The 21,405-nt window shown below is 42.4% G+C and overlaps 1 protein-coding gene across 4 annotated transcripts in view; it reads left to right on the top strand.

Annotated features, from left to right (window-relative positions):
- The window catches only part of DNM1L (dynamin 1L), a 66,667-nt gene that overhangs the window by 18,223 nt on the left and 27,039 nt on the right, over window positions 1–21,405 (top strand). For 2 of the 4 annotated variants that reach the window (XM_075940303.2, XM_075940313.2), the window contains exons 3-13: window positions 3,966–4,004; window positions 5,169–5,215; window positions 7,069–7,140; window positions 9,855–9,941; window positions 11,388–11,550; window positions 14,479–14,599; window positions 15,936–16,067; window positions 16,421–16,627; window positions 16,866–16,986; window positions 18,414–18,569; window positions 20,410–20,499. In XM_075940303.2, coding sequence (XP_075796418.1) covers window positions 3,966–4,004; window positions 5,169–5,215; window positions 7,069–7,140; window positions 9,855–9,941; window positions 11,388–11,550; window positions 14,479–14,599; window positions 15,936–16,067; window positions 16,421–16,627; window positions 16,866–16,986; window positions 18,414–18,569; window positions 20,410–20,499 — 1,235 coding nt within the window. The remainder of the gene's footprint in view (window positions 1–3,965; window positions 4,005–5,168; window positions 5,216–7,068; window positions 7,141–9,854; window positions 9,942–11,387; window positions 11,551–14,478; window positions 14,600–15,935; window positions 16,068–16,420; window positions 16,628–16,865; window positions 16,987–18,413; window positions 18,570–20,409; window positions 20,500–21,405) is intronic. The other 2 variants (XM_075940307.2, XM_075940315.2) reach the window with 1 other exon arrangement.

The raw sequence follows: 21,405 nt of genomic DNA, 5'->3' as shown, positions 1-21,405 counted from the left end.
TATAAAAGTTTATGTACACTTTATCAGCATGTTATGTTTTGATATCTTTTGAATTTCTTTGACATGTGCACATAATTACTACTTGGTTTACCCTACTCTGTAACTTTAATGATAGAACTCTACACAGCTAACACTGAAGTGCATTTCATGGAACTAACCCTGTAGCGCTTGACTGTAGTCGGTTTAGTTGGTTACCTGTTAGTGTGCCAGATAAGGTCACAGGCTAGCTACCAATTTTACAAAATTGTTAGAGGCATCTTACCAGGAGACATATGAAGTGTTAACAATTTTTAAATCCAGCCCATAATATCACAGTCCTCAGGGCACAGAAAAGCACATATGACATTTCTGAAAGAATGGTGGGCAATCTGAAATGTTAGACATTTATTGTATAATAGAGAATTTCATATTACCGACAGCGTTATAGTTACTCCCAGCTACTCCAGCCTAGTAAGTTATGTTTCTGATCAGAGATCTTATGAAAATCTATTCTCTAAGCATATTTTAGCATCTGGTCAGAAAATACATTGACATACAGGTTGAAACTCTCTAGTCCAGAAACATCCATTGTCCGGAATGACTTTAGTTAGCCAGATGTCCACTTCGTGGGTGTGGCCAAGTTTCCTGTGGTCCTATAAAATTTGTTTATAGCCACCAGTCCTAGCTCTCAGTGTTGTGTTAGCAGCACAATAAGCAGTGGACATGTTGGTAATGCTGCTAGACAATATTGACCTCCCATAATCCAGAAAATTCTCTTGTTCAGAACCAGTCAGGTCCTGAGGGTGCTATACTAGTGAGGTTCAACCTGTACTGCATTTGCTTAAAAAAAAAAAAAAAAAAAAAGTAAACTTGCAAAATCACCATTAAAATGTGCTTATTAGCTTGGGCAAAAAATATCATGGTATACCCATAATTAGGATAAACTAGAATGAGGAAAATAAATTTAATATTTGACCATCAAAGTGGCATATATTGTCCCTAAGTGAGGAGAGATTTTTCTGCTATTTTTCTGAATCTTATACAGGAAGTCTTCATTTTCTGCATTGGTTCACTGTTCTAGTCTGAACATGGTAATGAACTCTTGATGTCCATAAACATAAATAATGGCTCCTTGTATTGTGTTAATATTGACTCAAAAGTTTATGCTCTAAAATTTATGTATAAATTATACACACCTTAGTTCCAAAAGTGAGGCTTTTATACATATGCTTTTACAAACACATTTATCTTCAGCCTAGGTATATTCACTGAGAAAATTCCTCCCTTGTTTTGTACTTGAAAGTCTTCTGGATTGCCACATATTGTACTTTTTTTCAGATCTTAATATTATTGTGCAGAATAATATTGTTTTTTAGAAACAGCTGAAGGTAAATACATTAAAGTAATGACCATGCAGGCAGTTGGAAATAACCTCTATTTTCAAATTATGCTAATTTCATTTTGATATCCTTTGACTTTACATGTTAATGTATAGCTGTTTAAATGATTAATTGATAAGCCTAGGCTTAGCGGTTAATCTGAATGACTACATGCAACCCTCCCCCCTTTGCTGCCTCTGAGGGAGGATTGGGAGGAGGGGGGGGAAACAATTCTTAGATAGTGAATGGGGAGGGGAGGCATAGATTCTCACAGAACAGTTCAAACCAAACCACAAAAATAAAGAAAAATACTCGAATAGTGACTAAATACATGTTTCCCTTTATTTACTCTCATTCCCTTTCTGGTTCAGTCCATTTCCATGCCCCAAATTTCTTGGAGGTAATCCTCCCTGGGTTTAAATCATTCTGTGTGTCTCAACTCCTGGGTTAACTTCCCCACACAAAGAAAGCAGGCAAGGTATCTTATAAAATTTAGCACCATAATCTCATTGGTTCTTCTGGGCCCCTACCAATATCATTGCTAGCTACCTGAGTTTAACCCCTTAGTCACCAGGTGATGGCTAGCACTCCTCCTATCCATCACACTGTCTCCCCTAAGCTCAGCAAACAGTGCTGTAAAGCGCCAGAGTGATCCAAGCTGTTACCTGCTTTCCTTGCAGAGGTGGTTCACATACAGTGGTCGGAGAGTTCTCTCCCAGTGCTTGTGTTGTGACCACACTTTCAGATTAAAGCACTGCTACAGCTGCATTTTAAACTGTTAAGTGTAGACAAAGCCTATTAGAAGTGAAGGACTAAGCATTGTATTTTCGCATCACCATATCTGACTGAGACACATCAGCTCCGTAACTCTCACTTTATAGTGAGGTTTGAGAGAGATTTTTGGTTTGGTCAGAGCAGACGTCTTCAGTAGTTCTGTTTCTTGATAGCCATGTGACATATTTGTGGCAGTAGCACAGTGCATTGTTTTCTATTGAATTATAGGTTAAAGAAAGCAATTGAAAGATCTCTGTGAAATTTCTGCCCTCATTAATTACTAAATTTATCTTGCTGCTAAGAATCATTTTTGCAATTATACGTTGTTTTGCTAGCAGATGGGATGTGGAAGAGGATGTATGACAGATCAGTTTAGTAACTTTTATTATTTTAATATCTGGGGTGGGAAGTTAAATGTTACTGTCCTTACTGAATAGTTATTAGGAGACCATAGGAGCCAGAGTCTATATCTAGAATCTGATACTAAAGCAACATTATTTTATCAGCTTTTCATATTGGTACCACCAAACAGGACTGTGATATCTGAAGCAAGTGCTATTTATCTCAATAACAGCCAGCAAACCCAGTTAGGTGTTGGGGCCCCTTGTGCTTGGTTGTTGTATAAGAGCAAAGGAAGATAGTTCCTGGTGCAGAGAATTTATTATCTAAAAAGACAAAGGGTGAAATAACTGATACAGCATCATTGTCTGGAAATGGGTGACAAGAGAGGGATCACATGATGATTACCTGTTTTGTTCCCTTCTTCTGGGGCATATGGTATTGGCCACTGTTGGAAGACAGGATCCTGGGCTTAGAGGAACCTTTGGTCTGACCTAGTATGGCTGCTATGTTCATGAAGCTGGGCATGTGTCTTTTCAGTTCTATTTATTTATTTTGCTGCTGTTATGGGGTGGAATGAAGAGATGAATAAACAGAAGCAATAATGTCTTGATTTCAGCTTATAAGAAGTTGTCTGCTGTTGTTTAGGGAATTGAAAAGTATTTGAGAAGAGAGCTGGGAGACCAACTGGGCCTCTTCATGCAGCAGTGGTACTGCTCCTGACTATTTTGGGAAGTACTTTCTGTTCTTGTCTCAACCTGGAAGATCTTGGGTTTCTGATAGTCTTTTATGACACTGCTGGGCTTCCTCCATTCCCAGCAGTGGTGGTTTGAGAAAACAGCCTTCATGTTCTAAAGAGAGATATAGGATGTGGAGAAAGTTGGGGTTTTTTTTATACCTATATTTTTAAGGTCTAAATTACCTGGCACTGTCTCTTTTTTTTAAATCATCTCAGATTTCTGGCCATTATGTCCAGCTTATTTTTATTTTCATGAGTTTCTCATTGATGTACAGGAAATTGTCATGCATAACTTTATTCTGGATAAATCGTTGTTGTTGATCTCTCTAAAGCACATTAACCTTCAACAATACTTTAAAAAATGCACTTATTTTAAAACCTTGTTTTTAAATAGTTTATAGCTTATCCAATGTGAGAAATGCCCCTTATAGAGTGATGTTCCAAATTGCTCTGTTGAACCAAAAGTCTTATGTCTTTGATTTCAGAGTACTTCAAAACTAATAATTCTAAGATGATCATCAGTAATAATGACATCAAAAAATACATGACAATATATTTGATTAGTGTTTGAGATTTGTGTATGGTGTATTGTGACAATGCATTATGCATTTTCATTAATAGTAGAATAGCACGCATGTCTGTATGCATGCTTTTATAATCCACCTATGTCTGTTACAGAAAGGTAAAGCGAGTGCTATGTAAAACTTAATGACCAATACTAAACTTGATTCAATGCTGTTTCTGTTTAACTGCAGACCCTGCTACATGGAAAAATCCAAGACACCTTACTAAAGGTTTCTTTCAGCCACTTGCTTTTTCTCCCTACACATCTGCATGTTTATATATTCTAACTACTTGCATTTCATGCCACTTTATTGCTGACTGCACTTTTACTTTAACACACTAGCTATTCTGTTGACTGATGGCTATTTTGGTCGGTCTTGTGGCTTTTTTCAATTTTAGTAATTTCTGTCTTTGCTGTGCATTAGCATGTAGGGGATGAATAGCTTTTCTTTTGCAATGTGTTGCTTTATCATATAACTTCCTAATTTTATAGTGATGAAATGTGTTTTAATCTGTATTGGTGAGTAGCTTTTGGGACACCCACCAGAATGAAACAGTTTGAATGGTACTTAATTTTAGATAAGCAGTATTTGGATGAGCAAATACTAAGCAAAGTTCTTGTTGATTCCTTTCTAGAAAAGATTTCCATATAGAGAAACTGGGCATTTGAAATGCAATATCAGTTAAAAAATGGAGCTTGCTATCAAGTCTCCTTAAGTAGAAGGCCACTTCTGCATCTCCTTTGCTGTTTTTGAGTCTGATCCTGAAAAGCAGAGTATTGCCAGCCATTGTTGAAGTCAGTGTGGCTAAGGATGCTTTGCCTATGACAGAATTGGGCCTTAAAGACTTGTGCCCCTAGGTTTCGTTGTTATACAATACATAAGTATTCTACTTGGTTTTTTTGCTTGCAGATTTTTTTAACTATTTCTTTCAGCTGTAATGTGATCACACCTCATAAAAAGACCATTCTTCAAAACCTGTTATGTGTGCACTATATGTATGCTTAATTGTAGGCAAAAAAGGATGTTGTGAAAAGTTGTTTTATTTCCCCCATCATAAGATATTAAATAGAGTATTTCTGGGTACTGTACCTCTAGAATAGAAAAATGAGTCACTTTTAATCAAATCTGTTGTTCAGAAAATGGAAATTAGGCAACAGAACTACAAATTAAAATTTCAAATGTGATGCAGAATATTAAATGTATTTAGAACCATTTAATTTCTTATAATAGGAAGCAGATTAACTTTTGAATTTACTTTAAAAGAAAAACATTATCTTGGTTTTCAACAAACTGTTCAAGTGCAAAAGACACTAAGATATTTATGCTCTTAATAGGGAGTCTTTGAAAATGAAACTTTTTTTCGCCCTAACTTGGCTATTTGTTTATTTTCAGGGATTGATGCTGAAGAATGGGGTAAATTCCTTCACACCAAAAATAAGGTATGTTTACTGTGAAGTGGCGGTAGCTCCTTCAGAGTTAGAAGATAGCTTTCCATTTTAAGCATGAAGTTCAATCCCAACCCTCTCTCCTTCATCAACTTCTAAAAGGGATGAACTCTGCATGTTGTATTTCATGCCAAGGTAGATTCCCCTCCCCGCCTCTTAAGGGTCGTTTGTGGTGTTTTTTAAATTCAGAAAAGGAAGGATAAAGTTAGTGTCTCTGGTTGTTTCTTTTCTAAATTTCTTGAACTTGCTATTTTGACTCATCTTGCCTGAATGCCTAGGCTTAAACATTTATATGTACTATTGGCTTTGCTTTTGGGGGGCTTCTTTTTGTGAGGCATTGAGCAGAATGTGCAAAGGTATATACATACACCATCACAAATTATTTTTATTCCTCTACATTATGATATTCAGGGAAGGCATTAACTAGAGAGTAACTTGAGCAGAGGTGTAAAAGGAAAGTAATAGAAGACTGTAGGGATATGTCTAGACTGTGTCCTTCTGTCAGCAGAGCGATGCAGATTAGGCAGGTCGACATTGCAAATGAAGCGGGGATTTAAATATCCTGCGCTTAATTTGTATAAACATGGCTGCTGTTTTTGCCGACTCAGCACTTTGTCAGCAAAAAGTGGAAGTCTAGAGGGGGATCTGTCGAGAAAGAAAGCCTTTTTTGACAGATCCCCCTCTAAGCTGCCACTTTTTGCTGACAAAGTGCGGAGTTGGTAAAAACAGCAGCCATTTTAGGCAAATTAAGCATCAAAATGCCTAATCTGCATCCCTGCCTAATCTGCATCCCTCTGCCAACAGAGAGATGTAGTCTAGACATAGCCTAGAGGAGGGATAGAAAGAAATAGAAAGCTTCTCCAACTATTAAAGGCTTAAGAGCCTTTCTGTAGTAAGGAAAGTTTGTCTCCCTAGGTTGAAGCAAACTGTCCTTGAGATGGTGACTTTGTTTTGATCTTGATGTTTTTGAAGTGAGTTGAAGAGATCCCAGTTTTGACTCCCTGTACTTGGGATCAAGGAGAAGAAATTAACTGTGAAGAGATGTAGCAGACTAATATTTTGTGTTGTCTTTCTCCCCTTTTTTTTATTCTGTGAAGTTATGGCTTAGGCCATTCATAGAGGTGATTTTTCACACATATATAGAACTCCACTTCAGCATCTGTGAAATTATTTTCTAACTATTCGTTGATTTGCCATTGACTCTGAATTTTTTATACTGCTCTGGCAAAGCCAGAGATGGAGAAATATGTGCGGAGAATGACAAGGATACATAAAAATATGGGGAACCAGGAAGGATGGAAGACTGGATGACACAGCTCTGTTTATTTAATTTTGAACTGGGGAAGTTCTGGGTAAGGCAGGAAGAGTGGTTGCAGATTGTGGAAGCAAACCAGGGAAGATTGGCTGGGCATGGTGTAGTTGTCTAGAGAACAGGGTGCGTGGGAGACACATAAGGTGACGTGATGTGAGCCTACTCATCTTAAAAATTCAAAGGCTTAAAATTTTCATCCATATTAAACTATATAGTTGAAACACTTTATTGTGGATAAATCTTTCCCCTTAATGAGATCTTGGTAGCCAGTAATAACTTCTGCTGCCTACTTTAGCCACAGGTGAATATTATTACTCAGTAACCTGTTTCCATCTACTAATATTCACTTTGATAGCATTGTAAGATAGTGCCGAGGATTAGTTTTGCCTTTTATGTGCATACTTTCAGTATTTATCACTTTGTTGGCAAGAAACATTTTAGTGAGATATTGATCTCTCTCTTCGTATCTAATAAAGACATCTGCAATAAAGACATTGCTGTCTGACTTGCAATTATTTTTGCTTCTGTATTTTAGCTCTATACAGATTTTGATGAGATTCGACAAGAAATAGAAAGTGAAACGGAGAGGATTTCAGGAAACAATAAGGTGGGTACAAGATGGATTAACCTCTCGTTCACAGAATATCACACTTCCTAAAATTCCTTACTCTCATGGGGTATTCACTGTTGGGGGTACCTTTGTGACGTAGTGTGGGTACGTTGCTGGTTGCTAGGCTTGGGTTGTGAGTGACCTCCAGTGGCTGCTGTCTGCAGCACGGCCCCGCAGGGCAGGGCAGGGCATGAGTCATTATGCAAGGGGGCTTCAAACCTGTCTGACGAGTTATCTCCGAGAGAGCGGAACAATGGGAAGAAGTGGAGTGGAGCCCTGGCTGGGGGCAGGGCTGGAAGTGAGTAAGTTAGTTTCTGTCTGGGAGCATGGAGGAGACAGCCTAGGGAAAGGGGCTGGAATTTAGGGGCTCAGTCTCCCCCATCTCAAGGGGGGCTGAGGCATCCTAGGCCTGCCATATAACCAGATTACATCTTTGCTGTGCTATATCCTGGAGAAGCAATAAACTCCCTCTATTCTACTGGCTGGTGGAGTTTGTCCGTGCCATTACGGGGGTGCAGGAGACGGGAAAACCCCAATGCGCTGTCACAACCTCCTCCTACCTTTTCTGGGGATTAGCTGTCTTCCGGGTCCAGTATTTCTCCCTGCAGCATCTAAGCCTGTTGTCATGATTTTCACTCACTAGCCCCTTCATTACTCCAAAGACTGTAGCTTCCTCTTTGAGTTGCAGCTCTGCAGCCAACTCACTATGTGGTTTCCCCTTCTGGGGTATAGAGTTTCAGTAGACTTGCTGTCCAGGCAATGTTACTACCTCTGTGGCTGGTAGGGGAAACCCAGGCCCTCACACTATTTTGGGTTCTAGCCCAGGGACTCTACAACACGCAGTTAACATTTACTCAGTCCCAATTTCTCTCCCTGGGTTGCTTCCTACTTATCTCCCATAGGTTTTCTCCTTTGCCCTTCTCAATGCTAGGTACACCCTTCTTTCAGTGCCAGGAGTCTGTTCTTTCCTTGGGTTCCTTCCCTCTCTAAGGCACGGAGGGTCACTGCAGCCATTTATTTTGGTGACTTCCTGGCTTTCTAGTATCCCAACTGTCATCTAGGCTGAGTGATGTCTTCCAATCAGGGATTGCTTTGCCAGACTAAACTTCTCATGCATGGTCACTAATTGGCCTTTTCTCTGTTTCCTTGACCCTTTTGGGGCTAATGTGGGGCAAACACCCCATATTACACTTGCAGAAAACCTGGGAGCTAAAAGTTGAGAGAGCCTGTTACAACCCCAGAGCGCAGTAAATAATCTAGTGGATCCACTAACTAGCTCGTGTAGTTCTGAGGTGACACCAGCAGCACTATGAAATGATTGTGGTGGCAGAATTCTGGGTAACAGACTTTACTTCAGTTTTGAAGTGGTAGTGCCACAAGACATAGCTTCCACTTCCCTAAGTTAAACCCATATGTTGTTCATATATACAGCTTTGTGTGAATGTGTCACTTCGTTGAGCTTGTAGAATCAGCAGCCATATTTATGTGCATAGGTGCAGTTGCTGAAATGTAAAAGTTGCTTTGTGCATCATCTGGGAGAAGGCAGTTTTGCACACAAGAAATTGGTTGATAAACTAATTACTTTATTTCTGGACAAATTTTTGTGTAGTGGTCTCTGTAGGAGTTCAGTTTTAATAAACAGGGCTCGACAAATCCACTTACCCATGACAAGTAGATTTTGGCAGCTGGCGAGCTGTGATGGGGTGGAGCCGCTCTGCTGTGGCAAGGGTGACCCGCCCCGCACTTCAACAGTGCTGATCCTGTGCTGCACGGGCAGCGCGGCGTTCTGACAGCGGTCTGCGCCTCTTGTTTCCGTGCGGCCGCCCAGCTGAGCGGCGTGGGGGTGGGGCCAGACTGTGCATGTGTCCCTGACATCAGGGGGATAGGCACCGGCGCAAGAGAGTGCCACATGCAAAAGGAGAGCAGCGGAGGAAGGCAGAAGGGAGAAGAGACGGAGGAGAGTAACGGAGGGTCTCTGCTCTGGGCTGCTTCCTACCTCTGCTTCTCCTTTTATGTCCTCTGCCCCCATGCTCTGCTCTCTGCCCCACTCCCCGTCTCCCTCCTGCCTTCTCTGACCTCCTCCGACTCCTGTTCCCCTCCGCTCTCACCCTTCACTTCTCTGCCCACCGCCATCTTCTAGTTCACTCCTCTGTTCTCCCCTCTCCCTCTGTTACTCTCCTCCCTCTTCTTTTCCTCTCTCCTCTGCTCCCCTTTTGAATGTGGCGCTCTCTTGCTCCGGTGCCTCTCCCCCGATGTCAGGGGCGCACGTGCACTCTGGTCCTGCTCTAAGCCCGCGTACGGCCCCGCCCTCACTTCCGGCTCCTGTCCCAGGACTTGGCCCCCCTACACGCCGCTCAGCTGGGGGGGCTGCACGGGAGCAAGTGACTCAGAACGCTGTCAGAACGCTGCGCTCCCCGTACAGCACTGGGGTCAGCGCCGTTGAAGTGCGGGGCGGGTCGTCCTCGCCACTGCGGAGCAGCCCCGCCCCATCACAGAAGCAAACATGCTGTCCTGGTCGTCCCGTTCTCCGGGTGGTCCACACCTGCATGGTGGGGTCACATGGTGGAGGTGGCAAGTCCCTTTTTTGTCTGGCGAGTAGGTTTTTCTTTAATTTGTCACGCCCTGTTAATAAAGAATTGGCTGTCTATGGGTTAGTTCTAGGTAAACAAATCTTCTAACTCTAATTCTTGATCATTTTAATGTATTTCTAGGGGATCAGTCCTGAACCTATTCACCTTAAAATTTTTTCACCTAATGTTGTTAATCTGACTCTTGTGGATTTGCCGGGAATGACAAAGGTAAGAAACTGAGTTTTAACTTTTGTTTTATTGCAGGTAGAGTATTTCTGATAGGGGCAAAATGACCTGTTTTAGTACCATTTTGTACCACGAGTTGACCAAAAATTCTGCATGGCTTTGGAATTGTGTTCCTACCATGTGATTAGAATTTGGATTCTTGGAAGTGCTGTACACTGATGAGGGGAGAGAAGAGAGGGTTTTCTTACATTTCTCTAGTCAATAAAGGTTATGTCTATATGGCAAAAAACAAACCACAGCAGTGAGTCTGAGCCTGGTTCTTCATATTGGGCTGTCAAGATAAACATGCCATCATTCTGTTTGGACTCTGAAGGCTGAGGAGGGAGTAGGACTTTAGAGGCCAAGCCAGAATGTCTACATGTCTGTTTTTAGCACTACAGTGCCAAGCTTAGTAGCCTGGGTGTGTAAATCTGTGCTCTGAGACTTGCTGCTGTGAGATTTTTGTTTTCAGGGTAGATGTACCCTAAGAAAATTGGAAATGCTATAGAGATAGCAGGTAAGCTAAGAGGTAGCACTTTGGTATCAGCTAAGGAAGGGATGTTAAAAATGTGTCAATGTAATCACTGAATTTTTTAGTGGTTACACATTTACACGCATGGATGCAAGTGGTAGCCAGTGTTCATGGGGAGCTGGCTTCTAAGCTGGCTCCTCGCGAGTACCGGCTCCCACCCCCCTGCTACCTCAGAGAGGCAGCAGAATGGGGGAGATCATACTGGAGCCAGTATGCACAGGAGCTGGCTTTTAAGCAGACTTCCTTCGAGCATCAGCTCATGTGGAACTGTTTCCCCCGCACCTCCCCACCTCTTGTGCTGCTGTCTCTATATCAAAGGCAGCAGCATTGGGCGGACAGGGAAGGCGGTTCCACGGGAACCGGTGCCCACAGGGAGCCAGCTTAAAAGCCAGCTCCCTGGGAACACCTGCTCCCGCCTCCACTGCCACTACCACACTGCCTCTGATAGAAACGCAGTAATGCGGGAGGGCAGGCAGCTCTGTGGGAGCCGGTACTTGTGGGAAGCTGACTTTTAAGGACACTTTCTGCAAGCACTGGCTCACATGAACCTGGCTCCGCCTCCACTGTTACCCTTCATCCCCATGCTGCTGTTTCTTTCTCCCACTCCCTCCCACACTGCTGCCTCTGATACAGTGGCAACCGTGCATGGTGTGAGGAGGGAGTGCTGTGTGTATCCTGGAACGTTAACTGATGAGCCGAGGCTCGTTGGTTAACAGTTTACACCTTCACGTCCCTAGTATTTTGTTTGGTTCTTATTGTGCACCATTCTTATACTATCTTCATTAACCTGGTTTCAAACTTTATTCTAGTCCAGAGAAATTAAATGTTATATTGTTACATATTTAATAGAGAGAAATGTGTGATTGGGATTTGCATAATTCACCCCACCTTTGTTCTATATTGTTTGTTTCCCTTAGGTGCCTGTGGGTGATCAGCCTAAGGACATTGAACTACAAATCAGAGAACTAATCCTTCGATTTATTAGTAACCCAAATTCAATTATTCTGGCAGTCACAGCTGCCAACACAGACATGGCTACGTCAGAGGCACTTAAAATTGCACGGGAGGTAGATCCAGATGGTAAGCAACAAGACACACTGGCGTCTGCATTTTAGCATTTCTCTTAAAATGGATTTTCCTAGGAAAAAAATAGGAATCAAATTAAAATTTTGGAGAAAATGGTGGAGAGTGGATTTTCTCAGAAAACATTTGTTGTACTTTAAAAGATAACGTTTTCCAATTGTAGGTTGTGCAGCTTGGAAGCTTCTAAGTATGCTGAGATACATTACAGGCAGTCCCCGGGTTACGTACAAGATAGGGACTATAGGTTTGTTCTTAAGTTGAATTTGTATGTAAGTCGGAACTGGCTCCAGATTCAGCTGCTGCCACTGAAACTGACCAGGGGCTGACTACAGGAAGCCGGAGGCAGAGTTGCTCTGCCCCCAGCTTCCTGGAATCAGCCTGATCAGTTTCAACAGCTGCTGAATCTGGAGCCTGGGACAGAACAGCTGGAGTGCTGCCCGGTAGGTTCCCACAGGACCAACCCGGCAGCACCCCAGCTGCTCTACCTGAGGCATCCCACAACAAAAGCCTGGTCTGCTGGGGGGGCACACTAGCTGCGCCCCTTCCCCCCCCCCCCAGCAGACCAGGGAGACCCGAGCAAAGCCGCACAGGCGGAGGGACCCCGCTGCCCGTGCGGCTTTGCTCCTGTCTCCCTGGGGTGCTGGGGGGAGTCCACCAGGGAGACCCGAGCAAAGCCGCACAGGCAGAGGGACCCCGCCGCCCATGTGGCTTTGCTCCTGTCCCCCTGGTCTGCTGGGGGGGGGGGTCCTGCAAAGCTGCTGGACCCCCCCAGCAGACCAGGGGGACAGGAGCAAAGCCACATGGGCGGCGGGGTCCCTCTGCCTGTGCGGCTTTGCTCGGGTGTCCCTGGTCTGCTGGGAGGGTCCAGCGGCTTTGCAGGACCCGCCCAGCAGACCACGGGGACAGGAGCAAAGCCGCCCAGGCGGCGGCTTTGCTCGGGTGTCCCTGGTCTGCTGGGGGGGGTCCAGCGGCTTTGCTGGACCCCCCCCCTCCCCCCCCAGCAGACCAGGGAGACCGGGAGAAGCTTTTCTCGCCCCGGAGGACACGGGTGGCGACCCGCCGCCTGTGAGCTCCGGGGCGAGAAAAGCACTGTTCGTAAGTGCGGATCCGACGTAAGTCGGGGACTGCCTGTAGTAGTTAATTAGGGACCTGCTGACTCACAGGCAAAGCCAGTCCAGATCTTGTTACTCTTCTAATATATCATGTAATCCACTGCCATTTCCAAAGCAGTAAAATTGCATTGAAGAAGACTGCTTTCATGAGAATTACTGTGTAGGTGATTGCACATTTTATTCCTCTAGAATTGTCTTGTAGCAAGGAAAATGCATACTTCTGCACCTAGTAATTGGCTCTCTCAAAAGAAAAGAAAATACTTTTGGAAGCATTTAGTGTTCAGATTTTTGCCCATTTCAGTGTCCTGTATTTGTCAGGAAAATATGCTGATTTGAATTTTTCCAGAGCACTGAATATACAAGAAATTTACATTTATGTAGTGACTTTGATCCAAATAAGTCCTAAAGCACTCTACATACTTGCTGCCTATATGTATGAGAGAATCACTTTCTTAACTGCTGAATGAGCTAAAGCAGTGTTTTTCAAAAGTGGGCTGCAGGCCCATTTTGAGAGAGCAGCGTATGGGCTGCTCTGATCTATTTATGTAAAGGTTCCACAGCCACAGAGCCTTGCAACTCCCATTGGCTCTGGCGGGAAGCACTGAGCTAAAGTTATTATATTTACTTGAAACTATAGAAGAAATATGTAGAGCTAGTGAATGTAATGACTCAACTTAAAACCATGCCAAGACACTGGGATTAACATCCTTGTCATGCAGTTGCCTTACCTGTTCGGAGCGCAACTCTGCCTCCCTGTTCTTCAGAGCCCAACTCAGAGTCCGCAAGTTCAGAAGTTCATAACAAACTTATCCTCTCTCACTTCCCTGTTCTGGTGTTTCATTTATTATTAAACAAAATATATTCAGTGCTTCACCCTACTAATATGGCTTCCAAGTACTTTTCTGCTCTATGCCTGGGATTTTTTTTTCCTGTTGTGTCAGGCATAGGAACGCAGTCTCTGCTTGCGCCTCTTTAGGCAAAACCCCTCATCGTATGTCTAAACTGTGATTCAGACCTCCCTTATCTTGGATGTGCAAGCTCACATGGACTTGCGGGGCTCGAGCTAAGGAGCTATTTGAGGTGTGGACATTTGCTGGTTCAGTATAGATTTGGGTAGAATACTGAACAGTGAATTCTTTCTTCTTGCAGCACCTGGTTTGTCTGCAGTAGCCTCCCATCCCAACACTTAACCCATCAAATTCTGCTTAGGTTACCAGTAGCTATTTAAGATGCTAAGGCTCTCCAAGGTAGCTTGTTTTATTTGTTTTTAAAGCATTTCTTGAATAAGTAAAGCCAGTGTATCTACACTGGTTTCTTTCCACATTTATATCTAGAAATGTTTGTATCCAAGCATAAAGTTCTGATGGCATACTTTATAAACTGGTTAAACCTGTTTGTGTATAAAATAAAAGTGTTTTTTCCCCTCTAGCCATTCATGTAGTGGTAGCATTGCAAGTATAACCCTTGTACAGTTGCAAACAAGTCAAGACTAGACTTAGGTTTAGCCCAAGGCTCTCTCTTTTTCAGCGCTCATTTAAAAAAACTGTAAGTTTTTGAGCCTAATACTTCCTGGTATCTCTCATTCTAACCTCATCTCAACTGACAGTGCTCCTGGCATTGCTGTCAATGACCTGAATTTCCAGCCAACCCAACAGTCAAGCCTTTTTTTCTATGAAGGGAATAGGAGCTCTGTAGAACCTACAAGCTTGCTCATCTGAGTTCTAGTTCTCTTGTTATGACCATTGCTGTCTTACTAAACTGCTTAAAACTGATACACTTGTTATAAATGACAATTTTCCTGCTGTTCTGATAGGTCGAAGAACGCTCGCTGTTATCACAAAGCTGGATCTCATGGATGCTGGTACTGATGCTATGGATGTACTTATGGGAAGAGTGATTCCAGTTAAACTTGGCATAATTGGGATAGTGAACAGGTGAGTATAGAAGATGGCAATTAGTTTGTTCTTTTGAAAGCTGGATCTTTTTTTAATACGAAAGAATACTTTGCTTTCTCAAGCATAGGCACATGAGGGTTAGAATAAGACATTTTAAGATATATAGTAGGATTTGTATTTAATTATAGAAAGAAATAAGCTCTGAATGGCCTAGTTTCAACGTGTGGGCAGCTATGTGGATGGAAGGGCTTGCTCTTCTTCTTGTCTGTTTTACCCCTCACATCTTCCATGTGAGAGCTGATACCGCTTTGATGAAGGGGGTACATGCATGGTCTATTGGGGATGGCTACAGCCCATATTGCTTTCCTACCTATTGTACAACCTGTGGCAAAGCTCCAGCTATTCCCCATGGGTCTCGCGCTACTGGTGACTAGTGTTAGCCTCAGAGGCTCACTGTGGCCCTCCACACAGCCTCTTCCTTTTTACTAGAAGTAGGAGCCACAGCTTACTGAGCCATACTCATTACAGGCTAGTTCATAAGTGTGGGGTAAATCCCCCTCTGGAGTCCTGATCTCCCTTTTCGAGGCAGAGGTTGAGATGTGTTGGGGGGAACCCGAGGCTGCCCTCTGCTCCAGATTCTTGCCCAGGGACCCTAAGGCACTGGCAACAAGTAGGGTTACTGCAACTCTCAGTCAGTAGCTTTTCCCTGGGCCACTTTCCCAAGCAGTCCCTCCCAGTACTTTATACTTATAATTTATACTTTGGTACGTGCTTGTTAGTGCTCCATTCACACCCACACAGTTCCTGCGCACAGCACTTCCTTCTTACTGTCCTTTGCTCTATTCCTTCCCCCTTTCCTTGCCTTGGGGGAGACCTTTTAAAGTGGCACCACAGGCTTTAATTGGCTGCAGTTGTTTAATTAGCCTGTGGCTTCTAGCAAGTTCTGATTGAACCCAGGTGCCTGCCTGATTGTTGGACTTAGGTTTTGGCCTTTTTTTAAACTCCGAAGAGAAAGTTGTTTACCTAAGCTCCAGCATGTATTCCAGTGAATGGCAGACGGCTGGTCTGGGTCTGTCACAAACCCCAACCAGTTGGTCCGTAGAGAAGCATTTCTAGTACCTTCAAAAGAGATTACATGTCTTCATCCCTGGCACTGAACCACCACCTTTCTAGTCAGACAGAGGGAAATATTCACGAAACTTGGGTAAACGTAGTTAGTGACACAGAGAAAATGGTTGAGGAAATAGATTAAGAAGGAAGGCAAAAATGGCAGATGTTCTGATGAATAGGGCTGGCACTATCAAGAAAAGTGAAAACACGAATAAAATAATTGTGGCTTACATTTATTAACTAATAGTTCTCTTTTTTACTCTAGGAGCCAATTAGATATTAACAATAGGAAGAATGTATCTGATTCTATCCGTGATGAATATGCTTTTCTTCAAAAGAAATATCCATCCCTAGCCAACCGAAATGGAACCAAGTATCTTGCTAGGACACTTAACAGGTACCACAGATTAATTGTGATGGAAAAAGCAAATAATGAACAAAAAAGTCTTTAAAAAAAATGTTGGTATTGCATACAGTATTTTTAAAATTATTTGTATCTTTAGCATTCCTTAAGCACTACTGCTGTACAGTGAAACATTTGGCTGTGTCTTCGAATTTGGTAACAAAATTTAGTATCTGCAAATACTGTGCTCTTTCTATACAATATCGTCTTTTTGTTGCACAAGAATATATTTATTTGATCATCGTTGTTTATATTTTAAGCTGTGCTTGAGATTAGAAAGTTTAAAGAGGATGTCTTCCCATGCCTTTCTTTTTCTAACAAAGGAATTTATACTTTTTTATTTTCAGGTTACTAATGCATCATATCAGGGATTGCTTGCCAGAACTGAAAACTAGAATAAATGTTTTAGCTGCTCAATATCAGTCTCTGCTGAATAGCTATGGGGAACCCGTAGAGGACAAGAGTGCCACTTTATTGCAGCTTATTACCAAGTTTGCCACTGAATATTGCAACACTATTGAAGGAACAGCAAAATATATAGAGACTTCTGAGCTGTAAGTATAATTGTTTATTTATAGAATCTAGATTGTGATGATTGGAATGAGACACTGGATCATGTTGTTTTAAAACTACAGTAGTAATAGTAAAAGCAAGTCATAATATATTTAAAGACTTTATACTCTGATAATGTTAACATAAAAATATTCAGTGTGGTTAGGCACAAAAGATCTTGCAGTTTATATTTTTTCCTCTTTCTCATTTGTAACCTCCATTTTAATTTTCTGTTTTTAGATGTGGTGGAGCTAGAATCTGCTACATTTTTCATGAGACATTTGGAAGAACCTTAGAATCTGTTGATCCATTAGGTGGCCTTAATACTATTGATATTTTGACTGCCATTAGAAATGCCACAGTGAGTATTCTTTTAGGGTTAATTAAGGTTGTGCTTAAAGCAGGAATTCTTTGTTTTGTATGTGTAAAAAATATATACACACACTCTCACTCTCTGTCTCTGTCTCTCTCCTCCCCCCCCCATAGGGATGGTAAAATGTTGATTATTTGGCTAATCGAATAGTCGATACAATTTGCATCAACTATTCGATAAGGGCGCTTCCATCTTTGAAGTGTAGCAAGAGCCTCAGGGTGAAAAAGCAAAGGTGAAAGTGCTGCAGGGAGCATAGGGCCAGCAGGGGACTCAACCAGTCTCCTGCTGGCCCTGTGCTCCCTGCAGCGTTTCAAAGTGGCAGCACTGCATGGAGCCAGGGTCATTTAAGGACTGTTGAGTCCCCACATGGTGCTGTTGCTTTGAAGCACTCCCTGCTCTTTCCCCCTTGCTGCCTCTTTCTGATAGAGGCAGCAAGGTGGGGGAAGCGACTAGTTGACTACCCTGTTGACCATCCAATAAGCATTTACTTATCGGATAGTTGACTAGTCGTTCGCATCCCTAACTCCCCACATTTTCTGAGATCATACAAGCTAAACTAATTTTAATTGAAATTAATTAAAACTAGGACATTCAAGAAATATAAAGGGATCAGTGTTTTCTTGTTCCTAAGAAATCTTAACAATGGGATAACATGCACTTCAAATTTTCCTTATAGTTACAAATGAGCAGAGTTTATAAAGCGAAGAAATTACATAAGATTAATTATTGGATCGCATTACTATGATTATTTAGGCTACAGACGGGCTCAGGTCAACAACTCAGGCAATTCTTGAGTGGGGCCATTGTGGCATTAGAGGTAACTCAACCACTCATCACCTTTACTCTTCAGCTACTTTATATGCTGCAGTTCTGTGGGGGAAGATGACATCTGTCGAGAGATTTCACTGATAGAATATTTGATACAACAGACACTGGTCTGTAAGGGTTCAATGTTTACACACAAGCTTTGACCTCTCCAAGTACTTGAGACACCCCATTGCACTGTTGCTTCAAATCCTTTATCAGAGTAACTGAGATAAGAGTGCAGGGAAAGAGGCATTGAGACTTGAGAACTGGGTTCTCCTTGCTTCCCCCTTCACAGTACAGTTCTTATTAATCTTCCTCGCTGAAACTATTAAGTCAACTGCACATTGAGTGAAAATAGGTTTATATTGCTCTGGATAATTACAACATCCTTCCTGTGCTGTTTTTGGATTACTTTATTTTGTTTTGTTTTTTAACCCTTAGATTATTGGTTTGTGCTCTTACCTTATCTTAATCGGAATATAATATTCTGGTGTGGGAACAACATGATTTAATTTTGGGATTCATCAGCTTTTAGGGTTAATTCAGCACCTAGTGTACTTTGGATGCTATCACACAAATATGTGCCCTTTTCTTCCCTTTTCGATTAGGGACCCCGACCTGCTTTGTTTGTGCCTGAAGTTTCATTTGAATTATTGGTGAAGAGGCAAATCAAACGTTTAGAAGAGCCCAGCTTGCGCTGTGTTGAGTTGGTTCATGAGGAAATGCAGAGGATCATCCAGCATTGTAGCAATTACAGTACACAGGTAAAAGCAGAAGTTGACTACTAAGTTTAGAAATGTGTACAAGTGTTCACTGGAAATATAATATCGTAAGATCTGGCTTCAGTGCATTGTGACTTGACTAACAGGATTGAGCAGCCTCTTTTATGTAAAACTTGAGTATCCACATTATATAACAAAGTACAGAGTAAGGCTCTGTCCACGTACATGAAAATAATTCATAACCTTTAAACAGCCTTGTGAAAGTATTCTGTGGGAAATGTACAAAGAATCTTCGTCATAAGGGTAGTCTGTCATAGTAGTTGGTATTGATTGTTGGCATGTGACTCTAATAAGGCACTAAAGTACTTGGCCATAAAGTTCAGATGCTCTAGTTTTGATAGAAGAGATGCAGATACAGTACTATTATTGAATGCCAAAACTTAATACAATGGTTGAGATTGTTTAGACTGTGACTTGAAGTGTTGTAATTCATAGATGTCACTCCCCGCACCAGACTTAATACTATTAAGGATGTAAAAAGTTGTCTGGTTAACTTGTAAGGATGCCCCTTACTGGCATGCTTACCTGGGTAACAGTTAACCGGCGAGGGGCTCAGCCTGGCCCGAGCAGTCCTCCACCCGCAGTGTGGTGTGGCAGGGTCAGATCAACCCACTGCCTGCCGTGCCTATGAGACAAGCCACAGCAGATCTGTATGGGAGCTAGGAAGGAACTTGAAGGTAGGAATGTGAACATGCACCCTTGTACATGGTTAACCGATGAGCCTGGGCTCATCAGTTAGCATGCACGGTTACATGCAGTGCTCCTCCCTGCCTCTGTATCCAAGGCAGCTGCACAGGGGGGAGGGAGAGTGGCTCCTTGGGATCCACCTGACCCATGTGTAAACGTGTAACTGCTGATGTTTTTTTTTCACCGGTTACACATTTACATAAATAAGCATATTTTAACATCCCTATTTGGAGGCACAATCAGCTCAGTGATAGGAATTAGTGTATTATATTTGAAAGACATAAGCAAGGTCTAAACAACTACATTGGGCTATAAAAGATCTCCTTATAGCGCTATTCATTAAAGGACATGTCAATCTCAGCATCTTGGTATATCCTAGTTGAGAACTTCATTCTCTGTCTAAATTTCTCACCAATTTTAATAGGATATGTAACACTAATTTTAATTTACATTGGACATTTTCGAAGGCACAAATTGTAGTTAGGTGATTCCTCTTTGGTCTTTGAAACTTCCCCCAAATATGCCTGCTGGGACAACAATATTGAGCTCTAGCTACTAAAATTATAAACAAGAATGCAGTGTTCCCTACTGTTAACTCTTATTGGTCATTGATTCTGTATTAACCCTGCTTCTGACTGAAATAAAAAAGGACTTGTATCATAGTTCCAATTTGAAAGACAATTTAAGTTCTTGGTTTTAACGTGTGGGTGCTGTGTAGCATTGATGGCTAGATTAAACAGAGATGGTGGTGGTGGTGTGTGTCAGTCTAGATGGGGGTGGGCAATTAAAAAACAGCAGCCCGCAGGGTTAGTACCTGGTGGGCCGTTGCTACTACGTTTACCTGTCCTTGACAGGCATCGGAGGATCGCAGCTCTGGTTGGCCGAGAATTGCCTCCTTCATGACCAATACAAGTGGCAGGAAGCATCACGGAGCAGGATGCCGCTTCCTGCTGCTTGCATTGGCGATCCTCAGATACCTGAGGAGGTGCAGGTAAACATGGAGGTGGGGACCTGCCAGGGAATAACCCTGTGGACTGGATCCGGCGCGCAGGCTGGAATTTGTCCACCCCAGTCTAGATGATCTGCTAGTCCCTTCTGGACTCTCTTACGTTATTTTTTCCTCCTTATATTCTAGGAATTGCTGAGGTTTCCCAAACTACATGATGCCATAGTTGAAGTAGTGACCTGTCTTCTGCGTAAGAGGCTACCAGTTACAAATGAAATGGTAATTAGTGCTGTTACCATCTTGTATTTCATTCCTGTTTTCTAGTGAAACATTGTTTCTTTGGGTCAGGGTTTCCCAACCTATGGGTTGGGACCAAAATATGGGTTGCCATTACATTTCAAAAGGGTCTCCCAGTGTCTTGCCAGGTGGCTCTCCCCTCCCTGCTTCCCCCGTTTTTGAATTGCCTTAGGTCACCAAGTCTTCCTGAATTATCAAAATGGGTCCCCATCTGGAAAAGGTTGGGAATCGCTGCTTTGGGTGCTTTTATTTTTTAGTGCTTTTGTTTAATATTATATGGTAAAGTTTAAAAAACATTAGACTAAATCAAAATATGCAAAAATAGAAGCTAAATCCATATTTAGGCACCTAAAGTTAGACTCCTGATTTTGAATACCTTGACGTAATGAGGAAAAATCTCCCTCTTCTCTCTCCCTGCCCCCCCCCCGTCAAAAAAAAAAAGTTTTTATCTTTCACGTTTTAAACCTCTGGCCTTTTCATGACTTGCTAACATGGAAGCTGTGCTTTCATGTACATCTCAGATGCACAAAAATATGTTACTAAACTTACTCCTTCGTTGAGTAGTATGCATATACTGACACTGCTGTTGTGGAGTGCTAGTATAGTCTGTACCACCATGCATCTTGTAGAGAACTGAAAATTCACTACAAGTGCTTGTTCATGTCCATTCTATTCTAAGAGTGTGTGCACCCGTTTGATACAGGCATCAATGGCACCATCATGGTCCCCAGAAGAGGAGATCCTTCAGCATGGAAGAACAGTGTAGCTTCTAGCCAAGACCCCACTGGCACAAATGGGCATCACCTGGGCAGCATGGCCAGCACATTGGCCATTTTGGAGTGCATAGGGCGTGCCAGTTATGGCAGTTCCCCCTTTGAGCATTGCTCA

This window comes from Pelodiscus sinensis, chromosome 1 (assembly GCF_052426305.1).
Source record: "Pelodiscus sinensis isolate ZL-2025 chromosome 1, ASM5242630v1, whole genome shotgun sequence".
NCBI lineage: Eukaryota > Metazoa > Chordata > Testudines > Trionychidae > Pelodiscus > Pelodiscus sinensis.
Note: the sequence above shows the minus strand (reverse complement) of the source record. Positions and strands in the feature narration are given on the sequence as shown.